Source organism: Mixophyes fleayi, chromosome 6, assembly GCF_038048845.1.
Source record: "Mixophyes fleayi isolate aMixFle1 chromosome 6, aMixFle1.hap1, whole genome shotgun sequence".
NCBI lineage: Eukaryota > Metazoa > Chordata > Amphibia > Anura > Limnodynastidae > Mixophyes > Mixophyes fleayi.
Window position 1 is genome coordinate 13,161,699 of NC_134407.1, and position 18,817 is coordinate 13,180,515.

An 18,817-nucleotide genomic window follows, 5' to 3' on the forward strand; every position below is an offset into this window, starting at 1 on the left:
GTGACAGGTCTGTGTACACAGGGAACACAAGCTGGAGTGTGACAGGTCTGTGTATACAGGGAGTACAAGCTGGAGTGTGACAGGTCTGTGTACACAGTACAAGTTGGAGTGTGACAGGTCTGTGTACACAGAGAGTACAAGCTGGAGTGTGACAGGTCTGTGTACACAGGAGTACAAGCTGGAGTGTGACAGGTCTGTGTACACAGGAGTACAAGCTGGAGTGTGACAGGTATGTATACACAGTACAAGCTGTAGTGTGACAGGTCTGTGTATACAGGGAGCACAAGCTGGAGTGTGACAGGTCTGTGTACACAGGGAGTACAAGCTGGAGTGTGACAGGTCTGTATACACAGGGAGTACAAGCTGGAGTGTGACAGGTCTGTGTATACAGGGAGCACAAGCTGGAGTGTGACAGGTCTGTGTACACAGGAGTACAAGCTGGAGTGTGACAGGTCTGTGTATACATAGAGTACAAGCTGGAGTTTGACAGGTCTGTGTATACAGGGAGTACAAGCTGGAGTGTGACAGGTCTGTGTACACAGGGAGTACAAGCTGGAGTGTGAAAGGTCTGTGTACACAGGGAGTACAATCTGGAGTGTGACAGGTCTGTGTACACAGGGAGTACAATCTGGAGTGTGACAGGTCTGTGTACACAGGGAGTACAAGCTGGAGTGTGACAGGTCTGTGTACACAGTACACGCTGGAGTGTGACAGGTCAGTGTATACAGAGAGTACAAGCTGGAGTGTGACAGGTCTGTGTACACAGTACAAGTTGGAGTGTGACAGGTCTGTGTACACAGAGAGTACAAGCTGGAGTGTGACAGGTCTGTGTACACAGGAGTACAAGCTGGAGTGTGACAGGTCTGTGTACACAGGAGTACAAGCTGGAGTGTGACAGGTATGTATACACAGTACAAGCTGTAGTGTGACAGGTCTGTGTATACAGGGAGCACAAGCTGGAGTGTGACAGGTCTGTGTACACAGGGAGTACAAGCTGGAGTGTGACAGGTCTGTATACACAGGGAGTACAAGCTGGAGTGTGACAGGTCTGTGTATACAGGGAGCACAAGCTGGAGTGTGACAGGTCTGTGTACACAGGAGTACAAGCTGGAGTGTGACAGGTCTGTGTATACATAGAGTACAAGCTGGAGTTTGACAGGTCTGTGTATACAGGGAGTACAAGCTGGAGTGTGACAGGTCTGTGTACACAGGGAGTACAAGCTGGAGTGTGAAAGGTCTGTGTACACAGGGAGTACAATCTGGAGTGTGACAGGTCTGTGTACACAGGGAGTACAATCTGGAGTGTGACAGGTCTGTGTACACAGGGAGTACAAGCTGGAGTGTGACAGGTCTGTGTACACAGTACACGCTGGAGTGTGACAGGTCAGTGTATACAGAGAGTACAAGCTGGAGTGTGACAGGTCTGTGTACACAGGGAGTACAATCTGGAGTGTGACAAGGCTGTGTATACAGGGAGTACAAGCTGGAGTGTGACAGATCTATTGTACACAGTACAAGCTGGAGTGTGAAAGGTCTGTGTACACAGAGAGTACAAGCTGGAGTGTGACAGGTCTGTGTACACAGAGAGTACAAGCTGGAGTGTGACAGGTTTGTGTACACAGGGAACACAAGCTGGAGTGTGACAGGTCTGTGTACACAGGGAACACAAGCTGGAGTGTGACAGGTCTGTGTATACAGGGAGTACAAGCTGGAGTGTGACAGGTCTGTGTGCACAGTACAAGCTGGAGTGTGACAGGTCTGTGTACACAGAGAGTACAAGCTGGAGTGTGACAGGTCTGTGTACACAGGAGTACAAGCTGGAGTGTGACAGGTCTGTGTACACAGGAGTACAAGCTGGAGTGTGACAGGTATGTATACACAGTACAAGCTGTAGTGTGACAGGTCTGTGTATACAGGGAGCACAAGCTGGAGTGTGACAGGTCTGTGTACACAGGGAGTACAAGCTGGAGTGTGACAGGTCTGTATACACAGGGAGTACAAGCTGGAGTGTGACAGGTCTGTGTATACAGGGAGCACAAGCTGGAGTGTGACAGGTCTGTGTACACAGGAGTACAAGCTGGAGTGTGACAGGTCTGTGTATACATAGAGTACAAGCTGGAGTTTGACAGGTCTGTGTATACAGGGAGTACAAGCTGGAGTGTGACAGGTCTGTGTACACAGGGAGTACAAGCTGGAGTGTGAAAGGTCTGTGTACACAGGGAGTACAATCTGGAGTGTGACAGGTCTGTGTACACAGGGAGTACAATCTGGAGTGTGACAGGTCTGTGTACACAGGGAGTACAAGCTGGAGTGTGACAGGTCTGTGTACACAGTACACGCTGGAGTGTGACAGGTCAGTGTATACAGAGAGTACAAGCTGGAGTGTGACAGGTCTGTGTACACAGGGAGTACAATCTGGAGTGTGACAAGGCTGTGTATACAGGGAGTACAAGCTGGAGTGTGACAGATCTATTGTACACAGTACAAGCTGGAGTGTGAAAGGTCTGTGTACACAGAGAGTACAAGCTGGAGTGTGACAGGTCTGTGTACACAGAGAGTACAAGCTGGAGTGTGACAGGTTTGTGTACACAGGGAACACAAGCTGGAGTGTGACAGGTCTGTGTACACAGGGAACACAAGCTGGAGTGTGACAGGTCTGTGTATACAGGGAGTACAAGCTGGAGTGTGACAGGTCTGTGTGCACAGTACAAGCTGGAGTGTGACAGGTCTGTGTACACAGAGAGTACAAGCTGGAGTGTGACAGGTCTGTGTACACAGGAGTACAAGCTGGAGTGTGACAGGTCTGTGTACACAGTACAAGCTGTAGTGTGACAGGTCTGTGTACACAGGGAGTACAAGCTGGAGTGTGACAGGTCTGTATACACAGGGAGTACAAGCTGGAGTGTGACAGGTCTGTGTATACAGGGAGCACAAGCTGGAGTGTGACAGGTCTGTGTACACAGGAGTACAAGCTGGAGTGTGACAGGTCTGTGTATACATAGAGTACAAGCTGGAGTTTGACAGGTCTGTGTATACAGGGAGTACAAGCTGGAGTGTGACAGGTCTGTGTACACAGGGAGTACAATCTGGAGTGTGACAGGTCTGTGTACACAGAGAGTACAAGCTGGAGTGTGACAGGTCTGTATACAGGAGTACAAGCTGGAGTGTGACAGGTCTGTGTACACAGGGAGTACAATCTGGAGTGTGACAGGTCTGTGTACACAGAGAGTACAAGCTGGAGTGTGACAGGTCTGTGTACACAGAGAGTACAAGCTGGAGTGTGATAGGTCTGTGTACACAGAGAGTACAAACTGGAGTGTGACAGGTCTGTATACAGGAGTACAAGCTGGAGTGTGACAGGTCTGTGTACACAGGGAGTACAATCTGGAGTTTGACAGGTCTGTGTACACAGAGAGTACAAACTGGAGTGTGACAAGTCTGTATACAGGAGTACAAGCTGGAGTGTGACAGGTCTGTGTACACAGGGAGTACAATCTGGAGTGTGACAGGTCTGTGTACACAGAGAGTACAATCTGGAGTGTGACAGGTCTGTGTACACAGAGAGTACAAGCTGGAGTGTGACAGGTCTGTGTACACAGAGAGTACAAGCTGGAGTGTGACAGGTCTGTGTACACAGTACACGCTGGAGTGTGACAGGTCAGTGTACACAGGGAGTACAAGCTGGAGTGTGACAGGTCTGTGTACACAGGGAGTACAAGCTGGAGTGTGACAGGTCTGTGTACACAGGAGTACAAGCTGGAGTGTGACAGGTCTGTATATACAGGGAGTACAATCTGGAGTGTGACAGGTCTGTGTATACAGGGAGTACAAGCTGGAGTGTGACAGGTCTGTGTACACAGGGAGTACAATCTGGAGTGTGACAGGTCTGTGTACACAGGGAGTACAATCTGGAGTGTGACAGGTCTGTGTACACAGGGAGTACAATCTGGAGTGTGACAGGTCTGTGTATACAGGGAGTACAAGCTGGAGTGTGACAGGTCTGTGTACACAGGGAGTACAAGCTGGAGTGTGACAGGTCTGTGTACACAGGGAGTACAAGCTGGAGGGTGACAGGTCTGTGTACACAGGGAGTACAATCTGGAGTGTGACAGGTCTGTGTACACAGGGAGTACAAGCTGGAGGGTGACAGGTCTGTGTACACAGGGAGTACAAGCTGGAGTGTGACAGGTCTGTGTACACAGGGAGTACAAGCTGGAGGGTGACAGGTCTGTATATACAGGGAGTACAATCTGGAGTGTGACAGGTCTGTGTATACAGAGAGTACAAGCTGGAGTGTGACAGGTCTGTGTACACAGGGAGTACAATCTGGAGTGCGACAGGTCTGTGTACACAGAAGTACAAGCTGGAGTGTGACAGGTCTGTGTATGCAGAGAGTACAAACTGGAGTGTGACAGGTCTGTGTACACAGAAGTACAAGCTGGAGTGTGACAGGTCTGTGTACACAGAAGTACAAGCTGGAGTGTGACAGGTCTATTGTACACAGAGAGTACAAGCTGGAGTGTGACAGGTCTGTGTACACAGAGAGTACAAGCTGGAGTGTGACAGGTCTGTGTATACAGACAGTACAAGCTGGAGTGTGACAGGTCTGTGTATACATGGAGTACAAGCTGGAGTGTGACAGGTCTGTGTACACAGTACAAGCTGGAGTGTGACAGGTCTGTATACACAGGGAGTACAAGCTGGAGTGTGAACTGTATGTATACACAGTACAAGCTGTAGTGTGACAGATCTGTGTATACAGGGAGCACAAGCTGGAGTGTGACAGGTCTGTGTACACAGGGAGTACAAGCTGGAGTGTGACAGGTCTGTATACACAGGGAGTACAAGCTGGAGTGTGACAGGTCTGTGTACACAGGAGTACAAGCTGGAGTGTGACAGGTCTGTGTACACAGGAGTACAAGCTGGAGTGTGACAGGTCTGTGTATACATAGAGTACAAGCTGGAGTGTGACAGGTCTGTGTACACAGGAGTACAAGCTGGAGTGTGACAGGTCTGTGTATACAGAGAGTACAAGCTGGAGTGTGACAGGTCTGTGTACAGGGAGTACAAGCTGGAGTGTGACAGGTCTGTATATACAGGGAGTACAAGCTGGAGTGTGACAGGTCTGTGTACACGGAGTACAAGCTGGAGTGTGACAGGTCTATGTATACAGGGAGTACAAGCTGGAGTGTGACAGGTCTGTGTATACAGGGAGTACAAGCTGGAGTGTGACAGGTCTGTGTACACAGGAGTACAAGCTGGAGTGTGACAGGTCTGTATATACAGGGAGTACAATATGGAGTGTGACAGGTCTGTGTATACAGGGAGTACAAGCTGGAGTGTGACAGGTCTGTGTACACAGGGAGTACAAGCTGGAGTGTGACAGGTCTGTATATACAGGGAGTACAATCTGGAGTGTGACAGGTCTGTGTATACAGAGAGTACAAGCTGGAGTGTGACAGGTCTGTGTACACAGGGAGTACAATCTGGAGTGCGACAGGTCTGTGTACACAGAAGTACAAGCTGGAGTGTGACAGGTCTGTGTATGCAGAGAGTACAAACTGGAGTGTGACAGGTCTGTGTACACAGGAGTACAAGCTGGAGTGTGACAGGTCTGTGTACACAGGAGTACAAGCTGGAGTGTGACAGGTCTGTGTATACATAGAGTACAAGCTGGAGTGTGACAGGTCTGTGTACACAGGAGTACAAGCTGGAGTGTGACAGGTCTGTGTACAGGGAGTACAAGCTGGAGTGTGACAGGTCTGTATATACAGGGAGTACAAGCTGGAGTGTGACAGGTCTGTGTACACGGAGTACAAGCTGGAGTGTGACAGGTCTATGTATACAGGGAGTACAAGCTGGAGTGTGACAGGTCTGTGTATACAGGGAGTACAAGCTGGAGTGTGACAGGTCTGTGTACACAGGAGTACAAGCTGGAGTGTGACAGGTCTGTATATACAGGGAGTACAATATGGAGTGTGACAGGTCTGTGTATACAGAGAGTACAAGCTGGAGTGTGACAGGTCTGTGTACACAGGGAGTACAATCTGGAGTGTGACAGGTCTGTGTACACAGGGAGTACAATCTGGAGTGTGACAGGTCTGTGTACACAGGGAGTACAATCTGGAGTGTGACAGGTCTGTGTACACAGGGAGTACAATCTGGAGTGTGACAGGTCTGTGTATACAGGGAGTACAAGCTGGAGTGTGACAGGTCTGTGTACACAGGGAGTACAAGCTGGAGTGTGACAGGTCTGTATATACAGGGAGTACAATCTGGAGTGTGACAGGTCTGTGTATACAGAGAGTACAAGCTGGAGTGTGACAGGTCTGTGTACACAGGGAGTACAATCTGGAGTGCGACAGGTCTGTGTACACAGAAGTACAAGCTGGAGTGTGACAGGTCTGTGTATGCAGAGAGTACAAACTGGAGTGTGACAGGTCTGTGTACACAGAAGTACAAGCTGGAGTGTGACAGGTCTGTGTACACAGAAGTACAAGCTGGAGTGTGACAGGTCTATTGTACACAGAGAGTACAAGCTGGAGTGTGACAGGTCTGTGTACACAGAGAGTACAAGCTGGAGTGTGACAGGTCTGTGTATACAGAGAGTACAAGCTGGAGTGTGACAGGTCTGTGTACACAGGGAACACAAGCTGGAGTGTGACAGGTCTGTGTACACAGACAGTACAAGCTGGAGTGTGACAGGTCTGTGTATACATGGAGTACAAGCTGGAGTGTGACAGGTCTGTGTACACAGTACAAGCTGGAGTGTGACAGGTCTGTATACACAGGGAGTACAAGCTGGAGTGTGAACTGTATGTATACACAGTACAAGCTGTAGTGTGACAGGTCTGTGTATACAGGGAGCACAAGCTGGAGTGTGACAGGTCTGTGTACACAGGGAGTACAAGCTGGAGTGTGACAGGTCTGTATACACAGGAGTACAAGCTGGAGTGTGACAGGTCTGTGTATACATAGAGTACAAGCTGGAGTGTGACAGGTCTGTGTACACAGGAGTACAAGCTGGAGTGTGACAGGTCTGTGTATACAGAGAGTACAAGCTGGAGTGTGACAGGTCTGTGTACAGGGAGTACAAGCTGGAGTGTGACAGGTCTGTATATACAGGGAGTACAAGCTGGAGTGTGACAGGTCTGTGTACACGGAGTACAAGCTGGAGTGTGACAGGTCTATGTATACAGGGAGTACAAGCTGGAGTGTGACAGGTCTGTGTATACAGGGAGTACAAGCTGGAGTGTGACAGGTCTGTGTATAGTGAGTGTAAGCTGACTTCTCACTCTTATCAAGCTCTCAGAGACAATGACAGAGACACTAATTATAGGTTTTGTGATTGCTGGGTGGACACGGAGAACTACAAACTTAGATCTAAACAGAAGTCCTGGAGAATTAGAGACTGCAAACTGTGTGCTAAGAGCTTCATTGTCAGTCGAGACATTGATATATTTACATTTATGAGAATGTCCAGCTAAATGGTGCAAATTTGTAGCAGAGCAAACCATGTTTCAGTGCAAATGCATTTTAAATTTGAATGCATGTAATATTTTGACAACTTTATATCCCCATCATAAAAATCCCCACTGTCAAGAACTTGTGACAAACATGCCAACAGTCCTGGCAGTTGGGACAAAAGCCCTGGCAACCAGTTCTGCCTAAATTGGGACATGAGAGGCTATGTGGGAGGAATGTTTAAGGGCCTATTAAAAGCCTAAACAAAATGTTCTACATTGCACTTGCTCTAATAGTGTTGTAAGTGTGTTCACAAAGCTTCCCTGCAGAATAGTGTAGTAGGTACTTACTGAACGCTTCCATAGAACTCCATTATATATTCTGAGTGTTAACGCCTGTGAACGCTGCAGGCAACACTGAACGTAAACAAGAAAAGGATGTTTGAAAAAGCGTATTTATATGCATCTGCTTAGTTGGGCGCATATCACGGTGGGTTCACCTCTACAACACTAGCCTATACTTAACTTATGTACCATAATGTCATTCACTGTTTTTATTTTCCCATAGTAGCCCCCCACACTGTGCACTGGCTGCTAATGTGGCAGCTGGCGGCATTTGTGAGGGGCACATAGTGTTCCCATGGACGTTCCTCCTCTCCAGTTTTTGTGTGCATGCACAGCTTGGAAACTCCTATTCAACACATAAAAAACAAGACGTACGCCGACTTAACATGAACACTATTACATTCAAACCAATTGTTTAAGTTTGGGGTTTGTCAATTTAATCGCAAATGCAATTTTATTTGGTTTATCAAGTCTATTTTAGATTGTTTGTCGCAGGAGAGGTAATGCTTTCTTTTTAACTTGTTACATAGGGAAAGTTGGATAAAAAAAAAAAAAAAAGACTATATTGTGCTTCTTTTCTAACTTTTACAGTTAGTGTAAGCCCATTCATTTATTTTTTTTAACATGCGTTACTTTTATTCTGGAGACCCTGGTTTGTTTGATATGTATTTCCATTTGCCAGCACTAAAGGATTCAGTGTAACCTAGATACAATAGAGCTGTCCCTGCACACAAGCAGGAGACCTGCCATGGATCAATGTCATATTGTATAGCGCCCAAGATAAGCAAGCCACAGGCATCAAACAAGCTTGCACAGAAAACGGCTCTATGCAAAATTGCTGGTGTGCACTAAACATTGCGCAATTGTGTAAACACTGTACAGGACACGCCCATAATATACCAGGAGAGCATATCTGGCTAAAGAGGTAATTTGCAAGGCTGATTGCCATGTTGACAATACCTGAGAACCGCAAGCATCTGGGCCATACTGGGGTCTCAAGAATGACTTCTGGATAACCTGCGTAAGAAGCGCTAATCAGTCAAGGATCGACCAAACCATCCACATATGTATCCTGAGGATCTTTTGTTCTAACACAGCACATTGGTAAACCCTGGTTGCCCCAAGATGCAATGAGATCTATATCTGGTCAACCCCAGCAGGGGCCATTCCCTTGGGCCCAAAGGCTTGTGGCTGATGTAGTTCACTTCTCGATTTTCCAGATCTGGAAAGAATACTGCAGAGATGGCAGAAAAGTAAAGTTCCACCCACTGCATGCAATAGTACCCATCTCTTCATGCGCCCTGGTGGTTTATGTAAGTGACCACAGTTGCATTTTCTGACAATTTCAAAAGGATGACCTGAAGGTGATCTAAGGGGGGACGAGAGCCAGGAGGACCTCTTGTAGCTCAAACATTGTATGGGAAGAGAAGACTGGCTGGGATCAGTAACCCATCATAGGATGAATCGCCAATGCCCAACCCTAGATCCACATCCATCACAATCACAGTCCAGACCTGAGGAAGCCAGGAGCGTCCAATAAATAAGTGCAGTGGTTGACTCCACCACAGTAACGCGAAGTGCCTGGTGCCAGAGAGAGGGATGATCTGGTACAAGTCGTGCTCCTCTGGAATGTTGCGAATAGGAAGGTCTCTAGTGCTAGAACCACGAGCCCCTGAAGGTGCAGGCTTTGAAAATTGGTTGAAACTAGGATTGAATTGTTGTTCACTTATGCACCTTCACTAATGGTAGAAATACTCTTCTGATCTGGGGAACAAATATAACCCCAGGAATTTACTTCACCAATCAGTTAAATTGCTAGAGTGCAAATATAAGTATCCTGCATAGCCCGTCTGTATTTTGGTGCGCAATATTACCCAACTATGGGGAGAGCTAAGGATTGCAGGAATTTGGATTCCTTTCTAGTCTTAGCCTATATAACAGGCAGCAAGGGGTGGACTGGACAGCCCACCTAAGGGAACCGCACATCCCCTGCAAAATAAATACATCTAAGCTTAGTAGTAAAATCAACAGTACACATTTTAGGGTTTGGCCACCTGATCACTTATTAAATAATATATAGCAATTTGCTAAATAAAAAACAATACTTTGCACTTTGTACAGGTACTGCATATAATTGTCCATGTTTTTAATTGTGAACACTACAGTATGCCTTTGCATCAGTTCTGGACAACCTGTGGCTCTCCAGGGGTAAATTAATCAAACTGTGGGTTTCCAGGGCCTTTGAAAATTGGAAATATTGCCTATAGCAACCAATCAGATTCTAGCTATCATTTTGTAGAATGTTCTGATTGGATGCTTTAGGCAACATGTCCACTTTTCAAACCTGCTGGAAACTCGCAGCTTACTTTACTACAGGTGTTGTGAAACTACAAGTCCCAGCATGCTGTGCTAACAGATAGCTGGAGATCCACATATAGTCCAGGGTTGCTTTACACTTTAGAATATATTGTATTACTTTTTAGATTAGTGGCTATTTAATAACGTAGAAAACACAAACAGCAGCTTGAAGGAGACCTGACTGTTCTACGTTAATTGAGGAACTGACTTTTGCCTATACTCTGATATCAATGATCTACTTAATGCAAAATCTAAGGGTCATTTCTCCATACTCATTCTCCTGGATCTCTCTGCAACTATTGATCACCCTCTTCACCTACGCACACTTCACTCCATTGGCCTTTGTGACACAGTTCTTTCCTGGTTGACTTCCTACCTATCGAACCTCTCCTTTAGTGTCTCTACCTCTGGCGCTTCCTCCCCTCCACTCCCACTATCTGGGGTCCCACAAGGCTCTGTTCTTCGCCCTTTACTCTTTTCACTGTACACTTCTCTTGGAGCATTAATTCACTCATTCACCATCCAATACCACCTCTACCAAATTTATATATCTTCCTCTGACCTCTCTTCTGTACGATCTCGTTTAGCCAACTGTCTTTCTGCTACCTCCACATGGATGTCCCAACGCTACTTAAAGTTCAGCATGTCCAAAACAAAGCTTATTTTCTTCCCTCCTGCCAGAGTCACCATCTGCCTCAAATCACCCTAACTGTTAATAACACCACAATTTCCTTAGTCTCCCAAGTCCGCTGCCTCGGTGTCACACTTGACTCCACCCTCTGCTTTATTCCTCACATCCAGACTCTCTCCCAGTCCTGTCGACGCCACCGGAAAAACATTGCTACAATATGCCCTTTTCTTACTCAAAATGCTACCAAAACGCTTATTAATTTTTTCCTCTCCCACTTTGACTACTGCAACCTCCTGCTATCTGGCATCCCCACTTCCCTCCATCCTAAATGCGGCTGCAAGACTGATCTTCCTCCCTCTCTGCTCCACTACTTTGCAAATCTCCACACTGGTTCCGTGTCCTCCAGAATCCAATTCAAATTGCTCATCCTTACCTAAAAAGCCCTCAGCACCACTAACCCTGCATACATCTCAAACCTCATTTCAAAATACTCTCCCTCCCCTTAGATCTACCTCTGACCTGCGCCTTGTCTTGTCTCTGGTAACCACCTCTCAATCCCGGCTACAAGGCTTCTCTAGTGCTGCTCCCCACTTATAGAATTCCTTACCACCCCCAGCCTTCAAATCTTTAGACGCTCTTTGAAAACCGATCTTTTTTTTTTTATTTTTTTTTTTAGAGGTGACATTATCCCAACATTATGCACCCTCACAACTATCCCAATCTCCACTCTGAGCCACACTTACTACTCTTGTTTCAGTTGTGCCCTCTTCCACTTAGAATGTAAGCTCTCTAATGAAAAGGTTCCGCCATACCCTTTGTTTTAATGTCTGCATTTATTTGGTCTACAATGTATGTCTGTTTTATGTATGTCCCGTTTTCCCTACTGTACGGCGCTACGGAGCACCGTGGTGCTTTACAAATTTATATTAATAATAATAATACCACATGATAGAGATAGGCATCATTGGCAAAATCAAGGGAAAGCAATCTTTTGATAGGCTATAGACGTCATACCTTCAGTGTTAGCGCTAGTTCCTAGAGAAGTGATGAGCTGAAGTCTCAAAACTGCGGTCCTGGAGCTGTGTACACTTATCACATCATTTGCAGCACAATGCACAGAGCAACATGCACTTTTTTTTATTTTTAACGCATTTAACCAAGTTTCAGACCAAAGCAGTATCGGGCTCAGTGGTCAAATCTGTAACAGGGAATTAGACATTAAAGGAGTATATCGAATTATGCAAGTTTTAGCTAAAAATAAGAAATGGAAAAAACGACACGTGGAAAACTATCCATCATATCCAAAGGAGATTCTATGAATGTCATCCCAGAATTCCACATTCTCGTTTCAGACGTCTCAGACACAGCTGTCTATGTACATACATGGAGTAAAGAATAGGGACAGCTGTCGTGTAACACACCCTGTCTATTCAATAAAGGTCCATATCTTAGTCTGCCGGACGGCAGCTGTGTCATTCATTCAAGTCAATGTAGAGACACAGGATGTCTACCACAGCCAAACAATGGGGCAAATCACTGCTTGATAACAGGGATAAATGGATCAGCTCTGAAAATATTTGGGAGGTGGAGTTGGCTGAGGTAACGGCCAGGTGAAAAATCTACTTTTCAGAAAAATGTGCAAGAAGAATATCCATTAAAAGGTTCAAAGAGCTCAGATTAAAGATGGAACTATGAGAATAAAAGCAACGCTACAGTGGAGACCATAGTTTTAATGTGAAAATCAGCCAAGACCAAGTACAGAGACAGAAGTCAACTGAGGAGACAACCATGGACTTTGTTCAAAGAAAGGAAGATTTTGTGGACCTCCAAGCCAAAGACGACACCTAGGAACATCATCTGACTTTCTGGATGGAGGGCCAGTTTTGTTTAGTTATCCAGCCTCGCCTGTGCAGTTCCTGCAAGGTCAAGTGAACATGAGCCTCTTCCCGGATCGACGAAGTAGGGGCAGGACAGCGATCCCGTCAATGAAGGTGAACCTCACTGTAGGCCCCCTCTAAATCAAGATATAAACGTAGGCACCTGTGAGGCGTATAAAGGTCATATAGTTCTCTGGTGACATGGACTTAATGATTAACTGCAAGGACTCCATTAGGAAGCTTCCGAGATTTAAGACATTTAAAAGCTTGAGGTCCAAAATCAGCCAAAAGAAGTTATCCTTCTTGAGCAAAAAGAGAGATCACCTTGGCATGAAGAACGGACTAAAAGCAGAGGACTAAAGCCTGAGCTGGGACATTGTCCCTGGGAGGACTGATCTTAAAAAAACCCCAAAGACTGAGTCCTTAAACTCCAAGAGATGGCACTTGGAGAACATAGCAGAGAAAAGGGAGGTGAGCACACAATCAGGAGCTGCCGGATCCTGAACGTCTATATGCCTGTGGGATACTCAGAACAGTTTGCTAACACTGTTGATTATCTTACCTCCTTGACCACTTACTCTACTTCCTCCTCCTGTCATGTACACTTGTGTCCCATTTGATCCTACTATCTCCAAGTTTTCCCTCTAAATAGTAAGCCCTTATGTGCAAGGCCCTCTCTATCTTGTCTCATGTCCACAACTTCTTTGTCTATCTTGAACAGACTGGTAATGTCTTAATGTTTATTTTTTCTTTGTCTTGATTGTTGTGATATTCCATTTAACTTGTAGAAGAGGTCAGCTGCGGCTGTCTATGGTGGAGGCACTGAGGCACCAAGGAATGGAAAACAAAACAAACATAAAATGGAATGGAAGACGTAGTGCCCACCTCCGATGTAGGGACAGGAAAAATATACTGTCCAGGGATAGAAGGCAGAGGGGGTTTTATAGGGAGACAAGGTGTCCGCTTTTCTTCCAATGCCCTGCATTGTAGAAGTGGAGTTGCCCACCTCATCATTGTCTCAATACTGCAGGATGAAAATTGACAGACCAGTCTACCAGCATTGTATATCCAGCACCAATACCCCATATACCCAGCCAGTGCCCAGATATGACGGCACCTGTGCCCCCACGTTAGTACCGATTGCACACTATTGTTTTGTGCGGGACACTTTAGTTTTAGGACAATCAGTGCCCAAAAATTATACCAGCACAAGTGTCCCCCATATACCAGTCTATATTGCCACACAATTATAGTCATACAATGCTACGTTGATCACGTATAGGCAGCTGCCAGAATGTCAACCCACACGTCAGCGCCAGCACTGCCAATAGTATCAATGGTGCCTCAAGCCTCATAACACCTTTAATATCAGCCCAGATGTATGGAGTACCCATCAGCACTGCAGATGTGTAGACAATAGATACTCTTTTTGGGCCCTAGATCTGAATATATTTTTTTTTTTAGCAGACTATAGAAAATTGTTGCCCCTCCAGGTTTTAGGAAGTTCACAGACTCAGTTACAAGAAACACCAGAACCTCTCGCTGTAACAACAACACATGATCACATGATGCCATATTGGTTTTGTATCCAATTTATAATAAAACAGGGAAAGAAAAAGAAAGTCACAAAAATCATCATCATCAGAGCAAGCGCTGAACATCACATCCCCCAGATGGAGTACAGAACACGTCTGCTGAGTATTTCACCCTCCCTAGACTGTCCGCAGATCATCTCACCCTCCCGGAGAGTCCAGGGAACGCACACAGAGCACTTCCCATGATGGATTATGCGGAACGCGTCTGCTGGTCGTTTCATGCCCCTAGAGAGTTCACAGCCTATGAGAGAATCTACCCTCCTAGACAGCTGTGCATTCAGCGGATTACTGATCAGGTGGTGGGTGGTGACACAAGTGTCTGGACTGGCAGAGTGTGACCTATTTGCTCTTTTTCTTTTTTGAAAAAATCTTTTGTTTCTTTAGAGGAGATTTCTTTCCTTGTTTCGGAGATTTTTTCCCTTTCTTAAACGGGGACGTCTTCTGGCCCGGTTTCCCGGGAGGCGTCTTCTGGCCCGGTTTCCCGGGAGGCGTCTTCTGGCCCGGTTTCCCGGGAGGCGTCTTCTGGCCCGGTTTCCCGGGAGGCGTCTTCTGGCCCGGTTTCCCGGGAGGCGTCTTCTGGCCCGGTTTCCCGGGAGGCGTCTTCTGGCCCCGTTTCCCGGGAGGAGTCTTCTGGCCCCGTTTCCCGGGAGGAGTCTTCTGGCCTGGTTTCGCGGGGGGCGTCTTCTGGCCTGGTTTCCCTGGTTTCTGTGCTTCCTTATCGTCAGAGGCAGTTTGTTCACTTTCATTTGCATCGCCTGCTTCGGTCACTTGATCGGGAGAGATAAATAAGATTAGTTATTGAGCATTTGGATGGACGACATACACTGAAGTCGGGGTGTGTATAGGACATGTTTCGGCTACCTGCCTCTCTCCAGTTGTTGTTAAACTACAACCGAAAGGGTTTGCTGAGAGTTCTTCCAACAACAACTGGAGAGAAACAGATTACCGACCGATGGTATATGTCGGAGATCTGTGTAATTAGTGGTGTGCGAGTAGAGCGTTACGGCTATAACAAGAGAACGCTGCTCACCTTCCTTTGTCACCGGGATCGTATTTGAGAATTTGCGAAATTTTGCGATGAAGAATCCATCCATATTGTGAGTGTGAGGGTAAAACCTGCGGGTCAGACGCAGGGACTGGTGAAACCGCCGCTCCTTGAATCTGGTTGAGGAAGTCAGAGCATAAGTTTTGTCAACTTCACTTAAATTCAATGCCCCCGATCCCCCTAATGTTTATTACTAACATAGAGCAAATGAAAACAGGATCCGTACCGGACCGTCTGCTACAGATGTTACAAAAAGCCTCACCTCACAAACCCTTCTTTCCCAAAGTCCAGGCCTGTCGGTACAAGCTTGACGTTTCTCTTCTTCAGGGCGTAATCCACCACGCACTCATTCTCCTCTACCTGCAGCCAGAAATAATAGCAGATTGAGGATAACGAAGCAGTGAACATTTCCCTATGGTGTCCCATAGGTCACACCGTTATTTATTTCTATAAGGGTGCAGGGTGTGGAAAGTCTGGGAGGGTAAAGTCAGGTTTCAGGCGTCAGTGACACGGGTGGAAAGAAAGGTCCTACAATAAGGGGGAGCGACACTCACAGTGATAGAACATGTGCAATAGACCAGGAATCCACCACTAGACGACTGGGCATCAAGGGAGTCAATGGCGCCCAGTACGAGCTCCTTCTGTATGTGGGCGCATCGCTGGATGTCCTGTACGCTCTGCGAGAAGATATAAAACACATGATGAGTACTTGGCTGTCCCTTCTTTCATGTATACATTGTAGTCATTCCTCATATATACACATATAATATATACACACATATAATATATACATATACATACTCCTGGTCAACCTGGCCAGTTCGTACCATCATTTCCTTTATCCCTCTAAACTGCCATTAATTCTCTCACCTTGTTGGTTTTCACAGCTGGATCTTTGCTGATGATCCCCGTTCCACTGCACGGAGCATCCAGGAGAACCCGGTCAAATCCTCCGAGGACCTGGTATAAGGAGAAGAATTGAGAAGTGATACAGATAGGGAATAAACGAGAGTAGGTTTTGCTTTTGGAATTGGAGGTAACAAAGTCATGCTAGGGTTACTTAGCAATAATGTTCAAATCTGCACTAAAACCAAAGCAACCAATCAGCAAATAGCTTTCACTAAAGCTAATGTCTCATTGGCTGCTATAGTTTGAGCAATATTAGTAAATAACCCTCAGAATCCTGTCCCACAGAAGCTCACCACACCCATTACCCCAGTCCCAGGGGCTCGCCGCACCCATTTGCCCAGTCCCGCCTTGCCAAGCCCTGCAGATGCTTCTTGTCACACCCGTTTTCCCTGTCCTGCAGAGGCTCACTCTCTCATATCTCTGGGCATCCTATCCAACCCTTACGACAACTTTCGGCACTTTCGTGAAAACACGGCACTTACCTTGGAGATTTGCCGACCATCGTAATTGCAGATTATAGAGTTTGTGATTCCCAGTCTGTGCAGATTTCCCACCACGCTCCGGAGACGCTCAGCGTTCATATCGTTGGCGACGATTACCCCAGTATTCTTCATCAGCTGGGCTGTGGACGAGGCAACGACATCATACAGACGTGACCTCACACATTCAGCAAAACATCAACGTCGACTCTCCAGGAAGATATACGCCATACTCACCCATGTAGCTGGTCTTCCCTCCTGGAGCACAGCACATGTCCAGCACCCGTTCATTCTCCTGGGGTGCCAGGGCGATGACCGGTAACAAACTGGATGCGCCCTGTAGCATGTAATGTCCAGCCAGATATTCAGGGGTGGCACCTGGGAGGAGAAGGGGGCATTAAATCACTCAAATAGTCTATTAAGTTGGAACAAACAAGACACTGCACTTTTATCCGTCTCCCTAGTTAGAAACTTACCAATCGGTACAGAGGAGTCGTAAATGACCAGTCCGGTCTTTGACCATTTACCCAATGGGTCCAAGTTTACTCCGCGGTTGATAAGAGCCTAAGGGACAGCACGGGAAGTATAGATTAGTAAGGAATAATGAATAAGGTAACAAAGTCAAACAAGGAAACGAAGCGTTAGGGGTACATGGCAAGGTAAGTGAGGCAGCTGCCTTGTGAATGAAATTAAATAATAATAAAAAAAAAAACTAACTTAAAATAAGACAAAACCTGACATATATACGTAAATCCTGCCACAATGTGTCTATATTAATTTATACAAAAGACAACCTCTTCCTGCGCTGTACAGGAGTACTCTTTACAGAGTACTCCTGTACAGCACAGAACAATGCAGACATATCTCCCCCAAGATTCCGGTCTCATAATTTAGGCGTACCTTAGATTTTGACCGTAGCTCGTGGCAAATATTTTCTTGTAACATGTATATTGACTGGTGCAGAATTACTGTTCCACTATTATATTAGTAATTCCTTACACTTGTTAACGTGTAATCCAACTAAAAGGACATTATCATATAGGAATATGATTTACATTCTGATTGATCGCGACCACTATAAACATCTAAAGTTTTCCTTCATTGGATCTATCGAGGCTGCAATGATGTCATTTTCCGTTCCTACCTCCAGTCTCCTCTCTGTCTCTTTCAGGCAACTCAACTTTTTAAACTCTTAAGTTTCACAAGTATTTGAACAAATTAAACAAATAGAACACAATCCCTGATTGGAGGACAGACTTCAGCAACTTAAAATAAAAACCTTTTGAGAACTTGCATCAGTTATGCTGACTATTGCTGTAAAACATTGAGTAGTGGCTAAGTAGGAGTACAGAGGGTGAGGTACGATTGGGTGAGCGAGAGAGTGCGTTTTACCTGCGCCAGGTCCCGTCTTCGGGTCTTTAAAGTATTGGTTCTGATGGTAACTGGACGCTGAACTTCACAGGACTCCAGAAAGTCAACCAACTGGAGAGAGAGAGAGGAAGAAATGGTCAGTATAAAAAGTTAGGAGATAAGAAGACTGGAAACTGGAGTAAGGTAGTGGATGTGTTGAAGACACACTGCCACAGAAATTATTTTCAACCTCACACCCTGCTCGTCTTTCCATCTTTCTCTCACACCGTCACACAAATACAAGCATTGTCCTCACCTCTGACACAGGAAACAGGTCGCTGAGCGTTTCGACCATGAAGTCACCGTAACTGTAGTAGGTGCTGAGGTCTTTGCGGAGCACTGAAAGGTAATCCTGCCTAGAGCGCTCTCCTCCCCGCTTCGTGAAATCCTGTAGCACGCCCACAACATCCTTGATGCGTTCCTGCACTGAGGCAAGGTCCAAGGGCGCCGAGACTGGATAGTGATGTAAGGAGTCTAATACAACACTCAATGGGTGGAAGTTCATGTTTGAGGTGAAGATCAGGGCCATTGTTATAGATGACATAGCCCCAGGTATACTGTGAGGAAAAATCCCCCAAATCAGAAAAGGCTGCGGATTCCCTTCTATAGCTGTGGATGCCCTTCTATACCCCCCCCCCCCCCCCCCCTCAATTACTTTTATGGAAAAAAACATGAAACCTATTTATATTTTGTCCTCAACAGTGT

The 18,817-nt window shown here is 46.2% G+C and overlaps 1 protein-coding gene across 1 annotated transcript; it reads right to left on the reverse strand.

Moving 5' to 3' along the window:
- Nucleotides 1-14,250: 14,250 nt before the first annotated feature.
- NOP2 (NOP2 nucleolar protein) lies at nt 14,251-18,656 on the reverse strand. The gene is made up of 10 exons (XM_075215854.1): nt 18,369-18,656; nt 18,095-18,184; nt 17,179-17,266; nt 16,940-17,080; nt 16,706-16,845; nt 16,185-16,274; nt 15,869-15,991; nt 15,577-15,674; nt 15,300-15,430; nt 14,251-15,036 (listed from the first exon to the last, which is right to left on the reverse strand). The coding sequence occupies exons 1-10, from the start codon at nt 18,654-18,656 to the stop codon at nt 14,609-14,611; spliced, it is 1,617 nt and encodes a 538-aa protein (XP_075071955.1). The 3' UTR covers nt 14,251-14,608.
- Between the last annotated feature and the right edge of the window lie 161 nt (nt 18,657-18,817).

Bases quoted from the DNA above. Each gene is read 5' to 3' on its own strand.
- NOP2 (XM_075215854.1), bottom strand. From the start codon at position 18,656: ATGTCATCTATAACAATGGCCCTGATCTTCACCTCAAACATGAACTTC. The intron at 15,675-15,868 runs GTGAGTGTCGCT...TTCTGGCTGCAG, and splicing joins ATTGCACATGTTCTATCACT to GTAGAGGAGAATGAGTGCGT. The intron at 15,037-15,299 runs GTGAGCAGCGTT...CTCCCGATCAAG, and splicing joins GATCCCGGTGACAAAGGAAG to TGACCGAAGCAGGCGATGCA.